The following is a 14,542-nucleotide window of genomic DNA, read 5'->3' as shown; positions in this document are numbered from 1 at the left end:
GAATTCAGTTCTTAAGAATTCTTTCGAAGCAATCAGATGTCTTTTATTTTCCTTTGAGGTTTCAGAGTTCTTTTAGAAGTTTTTCTTCTGCTTTATAAAATTCAGTTAAATCTTTATATAAGACATTTTCATTAGAAGTGTTTTTAATTTTTGGTGATGTAATCCAAAATAATCATACTTACTAGTCTTTCCTGGAAAAGAAAAAAAATTCCCCAACACAGATGATTACATTCAGCAATCTTCAATATGTTAGCAAATGTAAGTATAATTTTTTTCACAGAGGTTTAGAGTCAACTGAGCAACCTCACAAAATTTTGCATAAACTTTGTCTCCATCCCATTCAAAAAGTTTCCAATGTGATTTTAGAATGAATCTATTATGCAATTTTACAGTGATCCTATTGGGCCTTAAATGTCCCCCGTAAGTGAAATCGATCAAGCAGTTTATTTTTTAAAAAAATATTCTTAGCTATGACAGAATGAAATGTCTTCAATTGCATTAAAACATCACCTCCTTCGCTACACATTTCTTTTTTTAGTAACATTCTGAGCTATGACTGAGTAAGTTCATTTGCCTCCCTGCCTACAACTTCTCAATTGCTTTCATCCTTACCATCTTTCAAATCCTTAGGTATCTGAAAATGCCACTGAAATATTTTGAATCAACTCTATTTTTCTGTTTAGCCACCGAAACCACCATAAGGTATTACTTCAGAGGATGATATGTATGAATGTAAATGAAGAGTAGTCTTAAACCAGTTTCAGGTTTACCATTCCTGAGATGTGTGGTTAATTAAAATCCAACCACCAAAGAACTCCAGCATCCACGATTTAGCATTCAAATCCGTATAAAAGTATCTGCCTTTACTAGGATTTGAACATTGGAACTCTCGACTTTAAAATCAATACAATAACTCTTCATTTGCAATGAAGAGTTCACAAATAGACCAATCCGGTGGGTTATTTTGAATCAACTAATTGACCAAAAGCAACAAATTCCTAAGGAATATCCCTTCACTTGAAAAAATCTTATATGTCAGAAGCGTAGGAAGAAACTCCTAGTGATCTGGTTGTCTTAACTGTACTAAGGATTCAATAGCAGACTGATAAACAATTCAAACTAAAGTCGTATGCAGAAACATTTAAAATTCTTTGTTTCTCAAGGATTATACTAATGTATGGTCCTCCACATGCATGTCATTTACCAACCAATAAGAATTAAATACATGTAAAACATAAAAGCTCAATGTAGCCTAAAGCTTTACCTTCTTCTATGATAAGTTTGATGAATTATATAAAGTATATAATTATCTCAGATGACAATTATTCAAGCTGTACAAAAAACTTATGTGCATAAATTGCTCATTTTGACAATCATAAAAGGCCTAATAGATTGTGTCACAAGATTTTCTATATTAAATTCATATTTTAACAGTAATTTCCAAGATAAATAACTGCAGGAAAATAAGTCCTAATTAGTCTGCCAAACTTTCACATCATTGTTCCTGAACTTTTTGTTGCCTCATTAACAACAAAGCATGAGAGCATTCACTTTTTTCAGGTTTAAGAACAGCAGTCAACAATTTCAGCTACATCATTTAATACTTTATACACAAAGGAACAGAAAACACTAAATTACATATTTGGTAAAATTTACTTTCTTTTACTTACTTTGGCCATGTGTAGTAACCAATATATCGTTTGTGTTGAAAATAAGGTTTATCCCATTGTTCTTTAGATAGAGGTCTAGTGGCATAATTATAATGTAACCATTTATTATCTGATCGGTCTCCAAACCCTTTATTATTAATAACACTACCATGCTCATCACACAAATATCCATCACCAACACATTGCGCAGCAGATATATTTATTTCATTATTTTTCATTTCTACCATCTTATCAACAGCTATTTCATATTTTTTGTGTGGTCTTTTTTGCTGTTTTAAAGCATAAACTGTACATCTTATAGCAATCTAAAAAAAAATAATACATTAGTGTAGCTTCAATCAAAATTTTAATAAAATTAGTAAACAATCTCATATTCATCCTAATTATATGTGATTCTAAATCCTCTGTTCAATTTTTACTTGTGTAATTACATGAATATTAGAAAAATCTTGATTAATAGGGAACATCTACCATTAGTCATTAAATTTTGGAAAATTATGCAACAACCAAATCAAAGGATTACTAAATTTCTCTTTACTGGTTTTCATTAATTTCTCTATGAAAAAATTACAGAACATTCAACATTTGTAAAATATAGTAGCAGCAACTGCTTCATGAAACTTATGAGGGAGTACCACATTTTTCTGTTCATCAGAGGCTTGTAGTACATCAATCAACATCATGACTGGCAAGCATCAGTATACGAAAAGCAATAGAAAATAAATCCCAGAGAAAAACACAAGAAATCTAATGGATGTGGATAACCATGACAAAACTTACAATTTACAACCATTCTCAAAGGAGGTAAGTATTGTATAAAATTTTGTATAAATTCTGTATTCATCTATTGTGTATAGTTCCAAATTCACAAATTTCATATTGTTCAGCAAACATAATTTTTTACAACTGCAAAAACTGTAGAGATTATATTAATAGAGTACATAAAAGGAAAAAGAGCAAACTTTTCAATTAGCCACACAACACCAAATGATGCTTGCTGCTACTTCTAACTGTCATCTTCAATTGATCTTGAACATTTTATTTCAAGAAGCAAAAACCTGATTATTTTTTGAAAACCTATCACTTAATCTTCTGTCTTTAGTTTAAATTTATAATGAGTGTTCTGATTTAATTTTTCATAATTAAGAACAAAGTGAGATTTTGCCAAAATAATATTTTTTTAATAATTTTTAACTTACTTATTTCAATGATACACTGTAGGAAAAGGCAGCTAAAACTATAAGCCTAGTTAGTGTCATGATTTGGTGCCAACATCAAAATACTTATAGCAAATATGTAAAAAACACATGCACATACACACACGTGTGTGAAAATTAATTGAGGTAGGAGTGAATACAGCTCCTGCCATAAATGAAAACAGCGGCTGGAAAGAAAAGAGAAAGTTCTGACAGGACAGATTTTAAGAATTTAAATTTATTTAATTTAGAATGATGAATTTAAATGTTCATCAAACTACTGCCAATTCTGTACGAACTAGTGCTCTCTAAATGCAATGCCATCTAATACGATACACAATCAAGGAGAATGAAATGAACAATTATGCAGCAATTATCCAAACTTTATATTGAAGCATCATCAGATGAAAAGAAATCCATGTATTATCACACCTGGTATGGTCCAATTTAAATGACAAAGAATCAGTACTTCAAAGCCCTGTTTGGCCTGTTTTCAGCCTGGATTGTGCTGACCACCTCCATGGCGCCAATGTATTTAAATTAATGTAGTCAAGTTTAGTATTAACAATATCTCATCACTCATTCTGCAAGCAGCCTTCAACCGATGTTTCAGAAAACAAACATAATCAGATCAGATAAAATGATTTTCAAAAGTTAGCTAAGTGTTAGCTTTCTTAGTGGTGGCTAAGAAATTGTCTCTTTCATTGGCTGGAATCATTGCAAGGCTAGAAACCCAGCAGAAATGAACACATGCATTGTGAATGCTTAAAAAAGATAGCAACAGATGTGTGAATAATTGCAATTATCTGATAGTGCTTCTTTAAGCACTAACCATTATCTTCAGGTATTGCTGAGTAGCATTACTAAATTACTGCAGTACTGCATTGGTGAGGCAGACTAATGTGTAAAATCTGTAAGTGTTCAGTTTTATTATTACCTTTCTTATAGCCAGTTAGCTGAAAATGACAATGAAGTGGTGAAAGTATCCACAATGGAAAAGTACACTGATGGGAAAAAAATATAACAAGATAGTTTAATAACCATTCCAGAAAATACATGATGAGCTTTAACTCTATTCACTTGGGAATCTTTATCTTATTCACTTGCCTCTAAAACGGTAATTAAGCTCACTCCTATAAACAATATTATGCAAGCCGAGCTGTCCATTTATATGGGGCATAAAAATTATTACTTGATCTTGTCTTTGCCAGAGAGAAGGCTCACCCTACTATCACTAAAATGTTTACTGCAGTACTAGACTGCGATACATCAGCAGCAAGCAAATCAAAGAAATCTGTATGTACGTACAAGGTACAACATCCGATCAGCAATTGTTCTGCCACAGAAGTAAACTATTCAACTATAATCCAATTGTGACTTCAGTAAGGATCCATAAAAATTAGAAATAGGTTTGATATGAACCCCAAACAGCTCTTTCTTACCACATGGAAATGTAAACAATTTTTAAACATTAAATTTTGAGTTTTCTTAAATATCTAATCTACATGTGTAACTAATCTAGAACTGCTGTACCCCATTCAAATATAGAAATTTTAATTTTGTAGGAATCCTGCTATGAAATCCAGCATACTGCTATCTACATCCCAATCTTTTAATGTCCATCTTCACCAAGCTGAGTCATTTGCCTATGAAGAAGAATGAGATATTAAGAAGGCACTGACATACTGTAAATGCATTTTACTCAGCTACTTCAAAGGCAATAAGATGATTAATAGATTTGACTCATTAGAATCTTCCATTGTCAATGTATTATAAAAGAGTTTTTCTCAAAATACCGAACTAATTTACAATTCACTATACTTTCCATTAGCTTGGATACAACACTTGTTAATGAGATTTAAGGTGCATAGCTTCTCACCCAGATTCAATAAACAAATTACAAAAACCTCATATATGATTAAGAAACTTGACATAAAATTCTGTTGTCTAACAAATTTTTACATGCAGAATTTAGGATAGCACATCATGCATAGTTAAATACTGTAATTTCTAGGCAATGACATATGCGAGTTTAACAGTAAACATATAGGAATTTTAATATAATTCTTGAAATGTGAATAGAACATTCAAAGTGAAACATTAATTTATTGTAAAATTTGTATTTCTGAAATTCACTGTAGTAGCCTAGAACTGAAACTGAGCAATTTCCAAAATATTGGTAACTATCATCAGGTGACATGTACATGATGCAATCGTTCTAGCAGTAACTGATACTGTACAGTTGTAATTGGTACTGGATAAGATGCTGTTAATGGCCTACGAATGGATCTTAAGTTTCTTCCACGCAATGGAATTACATGTAGATCTGCAGAGAAATTGAAAATAACTCCTCCAAAGTAAATATTTGTTATCAAACTGCTTCTGCATTTAAGTAAATTCTTAAGAAATCTGGTTTTAAGAGTTGACAAATCTTTTTTTCACATTCTACCTTTAAAAAGGTAACCCCAAAATTCAGTTTATTGATTAATTTAGAAGATTCACAGAAGCCTTAAGTGGCTCTGATAATGACAAATCAATGTTGACAAGTTCTCTTTTAATTTTCTTAATATGTTGCCATCTTTTTGAACCATTTTCATTCTGTGCATCACTTGCCCAATAATCATGGACTAGTTTAGTCATCAAAAAAAAGCGTCATCTAATTTCTAAATTTTGTTTTCAGAAAAGTTTGAGTAGGATTTTTTAATAACTTTTAATATTTTTAAGAGATTGTCAACCAATGCAATATTATTCATTTTAATTGAAATTGTACTTTCACAAAAAAATGGTAAAATAAAGGACCGCTCCAGCAGAGCATACGTCTACTGGAGCTAGGGTTGGTACCAACAACTAGGTTCACTTAAAGGATTCATTCTAGACTCATTACATAGAACTTGTTCATTATCACCACAAAATCTACTTGAGGACAAAAAATGGACAGTTAATGAAGTGAATATGGTTATATTGTAAAGTGTACGATGTTATGAATGTAGAATAGGTGTAGCTGCAGTCTGCTTGAAGAAAAACTACAACCAGGCCTTAACAGGCTGGTTGAAATCACGAGCCCTTAAAGGGATATTTTTGAGTAGATGATGAATATTTGACGATTAAAAGAGATGAATTCTTCTATTCAAAAGGAAAACAATGTTGGCAGATTTTATCCCAATAATGGGTTTTTGTGGAAATTTTCAGATTTAAATATTCAAGTCCAGTTAGGTAGGTAAGTTGAAATATTGTAAATAAATAAATTATATATATAAGAACATGATAAACTTGATTACTTACATATGTAATACATGGAAATTTGGTCCAGAATTCTGCTTTTAAAGGGTACTATGAACAACTGACTTTAACCATTAAGAAAACTTTCAGATTACTGGAACAAATGTCAACACATTTGAAGTTGATATCAGTAATTCAAAAGTACCACATCTTTCATTAGGCAGAAAAATACTACCATGAAAAAGACAAAACAGTTTTGGATATCATTAAAAAGATCAGATTCTCAGTATATTTTTGATTTTTTTAAGACATAAAATACAAAATTCTCAGACCATCTAAAATTAAAATGCTTATTACCTTGTCAGTTTAAGATACATATTATGAAATGTAGTCAATTATAAATGTATAACGATAAAATTATTTATTTTCTTAAATCAACCTTATAATAACAACCGACTATTAATGACAAAGGCTTTCAAATTTAATTTTGGTAGTAAATCAATTTTATCAACTTATGTACCTTAACTAGTTTTTAAACAACCACATATATTTTTAACTAATTAATTCAAATCTGCAGTTTTGTTTTATATGTCCAATTGCAAAAACACAATGATTTGAATCTACTTTTTAGAAGTTTATTCATCAGTGAAATGTCTCTACTTCAGTTTCCAACTTTAATGAAATTACTGTACCTCTACAAAACTACAGAATACATTAAACAAAGTATATCTATAAAAGCATATATTGTTACTGAACTAAGGAGTTTGAGAATATCATGTATACAAGTTCAGATATTCATTGTAATTCAAATTTCAACATGAAAACATGTTTAGAATTAATCAAAGGTAATCCTTTGTGCTATTTATTTTCCCTGTCAGCAGAATACAGGCAGTTGTAGAACATTTCATTAGAAAGAAAAAATATGCTTCAAATTTGAACATTACTTAGAAGTCAAGGGGAAAAATTACAAAATAATGTTAAGAAATACAAGAATATAAGCAAAAAGTAAAACAATAAAATGTTTTAAAAAATAAATAAATAAATAAAATAAAAATATAAATGTAAAAACCAACCTTTCTAAGATCTAATGAATCGTGAATCAAAGTATAAAGGAAATTGTTGACAACAGGTGGTGGATATGCCACATCAGGATGAACCAAATCTCTTAAGAAGCATAATGCCATCGTGTGGTACCGCCAATGCCTGAATATATAATAATAGATCAGTGATTTTTAAAATGAAAAATTAAAAATTATAATTGAATAAAATACTGTTATAACTGTAAAAACATAGAATTAAACCTGATGTAAATAAAAATTATTTCAGAAAATATAAGGGAAACAGAAAAAGACAGCTTAGAATTTGATAATTAACCTCAGTTAAATATTCTTAGTAGTTCTGAGTACTTAAAGGATGAAAACAATACAATTAATAAGAAACTCCATAAATTTTTATTATATGAACTTCCAAATGACCTAAACTAAAACTCAGCGATGAGAGGCAAAATCCTACATTTTCCAATTCTTTGTTTCTAAAAAAATCAATATTTTAGTGAGTTACAAGATTTTTGCAAGATGAGATGTGTAATAATACAACTGCAAATATCAATAATTTAACCTACAAGCAATGTAATTACCTACTCAGCTTTCAAGTTTTATAACCACTGATGAGCACAAAATTTCATAGGCCTAATAAGGTTTAATAAAATGCAGTATCACAAGTTCCATTAATCATCTAAATATTGGATAATTAACTATAATGCAGTTACAGTGTTATTTTACAAAAATAAGCATAATTAAAACTAAAGCAGACCCTTGGAAGATTAGATTACACATAAAGAAATGGCAAACACTCATTGGGTAGGAATTACTTACCTAAGTTTTTATAGCACAGATCAGCCATCCTAGGAAAAACGAACAATTATTAGGCTGCATAACACTTATGTTAATATTACTTGTATAGTCTACTGCAGTTTATCAAAGAAAAGCATTGTAATAATTTAGATGTTCATTAATGTTTTACTGGTATCATTAAATTGAATAATTTTTTTTAGTTAAATTACTGTTAGGTGGAAAAAAATTCTACATCTAATTATGTCTGTTATCGAGTTCTCAACAAAAAAGGAATATATTTATAAGGGTTACATAATAATGTAATTTAAAAAAATGAATCTCAATTGAGTTTTGTTTTGTTGTAATAAAAAGATATTCAAATTTTAGAAATTATAAAAATTAGTAACAGCATGATAATCTGCTTTTTTTACTAATTTATTATCATTAAAAAATAAATTTTGGTAAATAATTTCATGTACAAGTTTTATAAATTTATCTCTGAATTAAAAAAAGTTATGTGATGATAAAAGGAAAAAACTTTTTATCCAAGTATAAGTGTAAAATTTCAGCCTTAATGGTTTTTTTACAATAAAGTGTATAAATGGTGAATTTAATAGTTTCTAAGAAAGGAAATGTTTCTCTAGAAAACGTCATGTATAAAAATATATAGTTTATCTATGTTAAAACCAGCAGGCAAGACTGAATCCATTAATATAAAATATTGTGCTTTTCTGAGCAAAAATCATGAAATATTTTTACTGAAAACTAAAGAAACAGACTCAGTAAACCTACCTGAATTTTATACTGCATGAAATAACTAACCAGTCAGTTAAAAGGCATGATAGATACATTTTACTTGTTAAAAAGTTTTTTAATGAAAAGTTTATATACAGTCAAAATACTCAAAATGAGATGGTGACAATACAAATTAAATGGATCTGACAACTCTAAAATTGTTCAAAAAATAAGCAGATTCATTCATACTAATTTTACTTTTCATAGGCTCGTCTACCTAAATACTCTTTTTTTTCTGAAAAAGGTGAGGGGGTAAAGTAAGTAATGAGTATGTGTGTGTTTTTGTATATCCCACTCTTCTGTTAGACTAACTAAACATTTTTAATAAAATAACTGAATCTTTATAGGTTCAAGTTTTTGAAGATCTTGTTTCTGAACCAGTAAATGGAAAGTACCTGGTGGGGCAATCAAACTGCACTTTTTATTGGTATTAAAAAACATTTAGAAATATTTTTTGGTCATATACTGCAACAAATCTTAAGAACACAAATGGAAATTAATATACAAGCAGAAAAGATTCATTTTTTGAATATCACTCCAGTAAGGTGGCAACCATCATTTTGTACACATTGCCTGAATCTCATACTGAAATTCTCATTGACTCGTTGTAGTACCACCGGTGTTATTGCACGAGCATCTTCTTCAATCTGAACTTTTAAGTCCTCTGTTGTTGCTAGACGAGTCTCAAAAATCTTCAACTTGAAATATTCTCATAAAAAGTAACCACAAGAGCTCAGGTCTGCTGATCATGGAAGCCGCTGAATATCCCCATTCCTACTGATGAGGCAGTTCAGTAAAGGTCTTTCAGAAGGTCCATTGACACCCTGGCTGTATGACTAGTTGTTCCATCTTGTTAGGAGTAGTGTTCTCATTTACCAGAAATTGTCGAAAGTTCTGGAATGAGGAAGAGGTTTCCAGTATTTGAACATAGCAAGCTGATGTTATTGTAACTGCGCAGCTATTCTATTCTCAAAAAAATCCAGGCCAATTAATCCATTTGAATAGGTCGCACACCAGACTGTCACTTTGGCCAAACAGAGAGGTATTCATGAATTTCTTGAGAGTTGGCAGCAGCTGATGTGTTTATTTACACATCCACTGAGGTGGAAATGAGCCTCACCTCTCATCCATAGATTATGGATGAGTTGTAGGTCATCTTCAAGCAGCTGTAACATGTGTTCACAAAAGCAAATGTAAATAGGATAATCTCCAGGGTTCAAAGCTTGCACTATCTGAAGTGTAAGTCATCATGCAAAATTCTTCTTATTGTTCGAGCTGAAAGTCTGTGAGCAATGCTGTGGTGGTTGGGAGATCTTCGAGGGCTTCTTATAATAGCTACTCATAAAGCCTCCACATTCTTGGGTGTTCGAACAGTTCTTACACTATCACCTCTTCTTGTTTTGCTTGACCAGTGTTTTTAAGTTGTTAGCCCAAACAAAAATGGCTGTTATGTTTGGAACAAGAGCGCAAGGCAGAAGATGAAAATGTAGGCGGAATTTGCATTGTGCATGTATGGAACTTCAGCCATTTTCTAAATACACTGTAACATCAAAACCTCTCTGTTCACCAGTCCAACGCTGCATGGTTACTAACTTCCAAATATGTAGAACATCTAGGTTACTGCCTACTTCCCCCACCACAGATGCCCCCACTATACAAGCTTTGTTAAAATATGTTGTTTGAATGCCCACTCTATAGTATACACATGTGTTGCACTGCATAAAACACACAATTCAATTTTACATCATTTTTATTAAAAAAAAGTACAAAACCAGGAAAATATATACAAAAATCAATGTTTAACTTATGTAATAATGCAAAGTAAAAAGGTCTTGGACAACAAATCTTCGGTAATTCAAATATGGAAGGCTACTTAATTTTAATACTTTAGTTTTAACAAAAACAAAAGCTGATTATGACTAGAGAATAAGCATAAAATAAAATTAAAAACAAATCAAGGTATAGTTAGTTAAAGAAAAAATTATAACATTTGAATTATGTGGCTGGAACCAGTATTACAATGAGGGTCATTATGAAACAGATTTTCATTACGATTCAGGTGTTCAACCAATCAAAATCCTACTCTTTTTAACCACTGACTAATCAGAAGCAAGCATTGTTTAAAGTATCAGCTTTTACTTTGATGTTAATCTGATTTAGTAGTTAGCAAGCAGATTAATTTAAAAGTATATAAATAAGTAACTAAATTTCTATATAACACTGTGTACACTTTGTTAAATTATGTTGGATTCTGAGGAAGAAATGTCTATAACACTGATTGGTATTAAAGAAAAGGCAGAACTTATGACTAATAACCTATAGCCACAGATATAAAAAAAGTTTATGAAAAATTATATGGTCAGTTCATAGACTATAAATTAGAAAACAATGTAAACTCATTCTTGGAAAATGTAACTTTGAAGAAATATCTAAAAAAAATGAGATCAACACATTAGTTGATAAAATCTACTCTAAATTTGAAATGTGCAACAAACATAAAAGAAAGCTAAGCTGACGGACAGCTTTTAAATAAAAAAATCAGAAGACCACAAGAGGAAAAATCCAAAACATTTTCATCAAAAGAAATAAAAAAAATTTCTAAATGAAGTGCCTAATGACCAGTTCCTTTTGACAATAGTAAGTAAATTTCATGAGTAATATTTTAAATGAAGCTGAAATAGGTTTAATACATTTGATACGTCTCTTATTTTCAGTGCAATATATTTTTTACAGGAATATTTTAATTTCATGCTGCTTGTAAATAAATGGTTTACTTATTTACTTAGTAATTTTAATTTTTCTAAGCAGGCTGCTATCATTGTTTTAAAATATAAAGTTTGTTTTATGGAGCAGATGGCAGTGGTCGAGTTATCTGAATGGTTAAGGTGCCAGACCACCACTACCACTTCGTTTGCAATGTTGACTAAGATTGGACATGGAAGTTTGAATCAATCTGATGAACTTTTTTTTGTAATATGAGGTTTATAAAGTAATGAGACTGGTTCAGAGAAACTTTTTATTTACAATTAATTATACATGGACTCACCGTCGAAATAGTTCCCTTTGGAACCCATGCAACGCTTCAAACAATTTTCCCACTCTTCATAGCAGTGTTGAACTCAGAAATTGGAATATCCTTCAGATGGTTGGTTACATTTTTTAAAAATGTTTTCTACTGCTCCAAAATGGTGTCCTTTGAAGTGTTTGAGGTGGTCATGCGGGCAACTCTTTTCTGCAGTCTTTAAACAATTTCTCGGTAAACATATTGATTTACAGTCTGTCTTGTAGGCAAAAACTCCTTATGGACAATGCCATTACTATCGAAGTAACAAACTAGAATGGTTTTGATTTGCTAATTTTTGCTTTTTTTGGGACTTGGTGAGTTTGAAGTGTGCCACTTCTTGTTCTGTTTTATTTCTAGGTCGTAAGATTCATAAGATTCATCACCAGTAATAACATTTCTTTTTAGAAAATCAGGATCAGTTTCAATTTGCCCTAGAAGATCTCAGCACACTTCCACCCTGTTGTTTTTTTGCTCAACAGTGAGGTTTCTTGGAACCAATTTTGCACAAATATTTTCATGTCCAATCCATTTGTCAAAATTTGATGGACTGTGGTATGGTTCATATTCAAGTGTTCTGCAAAATTCATTCTGAAGTTAATCGCTGGTTGTACCATATCAAGTATCTGATTCGCTTAACACTGTCGACACTTTTTGATGTTATGGTTTTCCAGAGCATGGATCGTCCAGAACTGATTCCCAGCCATCTGAAAATGCTTTAAACTACCTAAAAACTTGGGCTCGTGGCAGAGTATCATGTCCATACACCCTTTTCAATTTTGAAAAAGTTTCAGTAGCATTCTCACCAAGTTTAACACAAAACTTGATTGCATAATGTTGCTCATAGTTATCACCTGATTTTTATAACGCACAACAAAAACTTATTTCACAAAAAGTTTGTTTACATTTACATCTCATGTGGCAATAATAGACTAAAAACATTAATACAATTATACCTAATATAAATCAACTGTTCATATAACCATATGTTTACTAGTAGTTTTACTGTTTGCCACTTTGGCTGCCAAAAAAAAAAATCTAGTCTCATTACTTTATTTACAGACCTTGTATTTCCGTTTTTTAACTTAATAGAGACTTAGTTAATTCATTACATTTATTTCATATATTTTTTTTAATCTGGGAACTTCATAAAAAATTTCAATACAATTTATTTTTTTCCAGGTAATACTGATTTTTGGAATACTGGAATCTTATTGAAGACAAGAATTGCACAATATAAAATTTAATGATGTAAAGGATCTTGGATCAGCACTTCTATTTACTGAACTCAATACAATGTTACGATCATTCACTACAACCAGGAATTATTACAATAAATGCAAACATTTAAATTTACATGCTAAGGATGTAACAATTCTGTTTTCTTTTTAAATTACACAGAAGGAAAATGCACTGGGCATAATATTGACATTAACAAAATTGGAAATATGCGTAAGCAAATAGCTACATATCTGAATCTTCCAGATGCAAACTCATACACAAGACATTATTTTAAAGAAGCTCTGCAACTCTGGTTAGTTAATACTGGGATATCTTGACTCTTAAGCGAGTCAAGGACACAGGAGGTGGAAATCTACAATAGTGGCTGAAGGGTACGTAGATGAGTCAATCAAAAAATAAAATTTTAGTATCAAAATACTGAACTCTGTCGAAAAAACAAATAGTAATTTGAATTAATTCACGGTCTACTTCAACCAATATAAAAGGCAGATTATTGACACAATCATACAATAACATAATTTAATGAATTTAATTTTAACAATTGTAGAATACATAGTATTTACGTGGGTCAAAAGACCAATCCTGATGTGCTAGAGCTGTGTATGTTAAAGTATTTTATATAAAAAATAAATAAATAAGAGGAGAAATTATATTAAATATCTTTTTGAAAAATTTTTAAAAAATGCTCTGTAAACAATGTATTCTATCACAGATTTAAATTAATACTCCCAATATTTTCACAGCTGTAGAAGAAATACAGTATGCAACTCTCTATAATGGCCACATTAATGCACTCTAGTGAAGTTTATAACAATCACCAAGGCTTGTCATAAACAAGCCTTGCTGATTGCAAGATTAACTTACTTCACATTCAAGCATCAATGCTATCATTATAGGCTTTTGCATAATGTATTACTTACTACTATACATTGGATCACACATACTACTAAACATTTTTTATAAAATGTTTATTCAGTAGCAATGAAAATTAATCTGGTGAAATAATTAAGGATTTGACTTAATGTTACTCAAAACTTTATCATTTTCCAAAACAAGAATCTTTTTTTTTAATATTCTTTTTTGTAATTTTTATTACGTTAATATATATGTTTTCACTTTTTGTTTATCAGGTATTTACTTTTCTTTAAAGAAACTTAATTTTTCAGATTATTTTATAGCCATAGTCAGATTTTAAATTTAAGATTTTTTAATTTCACTTAATTTTATTACTATTTTAACATATTTTTTTCTTAATATCAAATTTTACAGCCAAACTGGATAAATAATCTTCAATGAGATTTACAGTTAAATCTTAAGCTGTTATAAGTAATTTCAAGATAAGTTTACCCGCCTAAGTTAGTTAGTTATCCAAGATATACCAGTTAGTTTATAATTAAAGATTAAACAACCTACCTAGCTTATCAATCCCCACATTAGTTAAAACATAAAAACTTTATAATTATTTATACTTATAAAAAATAAATCACAGAATCTTAATTAGTAAATTAGATTAACAGAACAGTGCTT

The 14,542-nt window shown here is 30.2% G+C and overlaps 1 protein-coding gene across 3 annotated transcripts in view; it reads right to left on the bottom strand.

Annotated features, from left to right (window-relative positions):
- The window catches only part of LOC142325375 (proteasome activator complex subunit 4A-like), a 168,651-nt gene that overhangs the window by 51,272 nt on the left and 102,837 nt on the right, over window positions 1–14,542 (bottom strand). For all 3 annotated transcript variants that reach the window (XM_075367071.1, XM_075367072.1, XM_075367073.1), the window contains exons 21-22: window positions 7,159–7,288; window positions 1,671–1,975 (exon numbers count right to left, since the gene is read on the bottom strand). In XM_075367071.1, the coding sequence (XP_075223186.1) occupies window positions 1,671–1,975; window positions 7,159–7,288 (435 nt within the window). The remainder of the gene's footprint in view (window positions 1–1,670; window positions 1,976–7,158; window positions 7,289–14,542) is intronic.

This window comes from Lycorma delicatula, chromosome 5, assembly GCF_047948215.1.
Source record: "Lycorma delicatula isolate Av1 chromosome 5, ASM4794821v1, whole genome shotgun sequence".
Classification (NCBI taxonomy): domain Eukaryota; kingdom Metazoa; phylum Arthropoda; class Insecta; order Hemiptera; family Fulgoridae; genus Lycorma; species Lycorma delicatula.
Note: the sequence above shows the minus strand (reverse complement) of the source record. Positions and strands in the feature narration are given on the sequence as shown.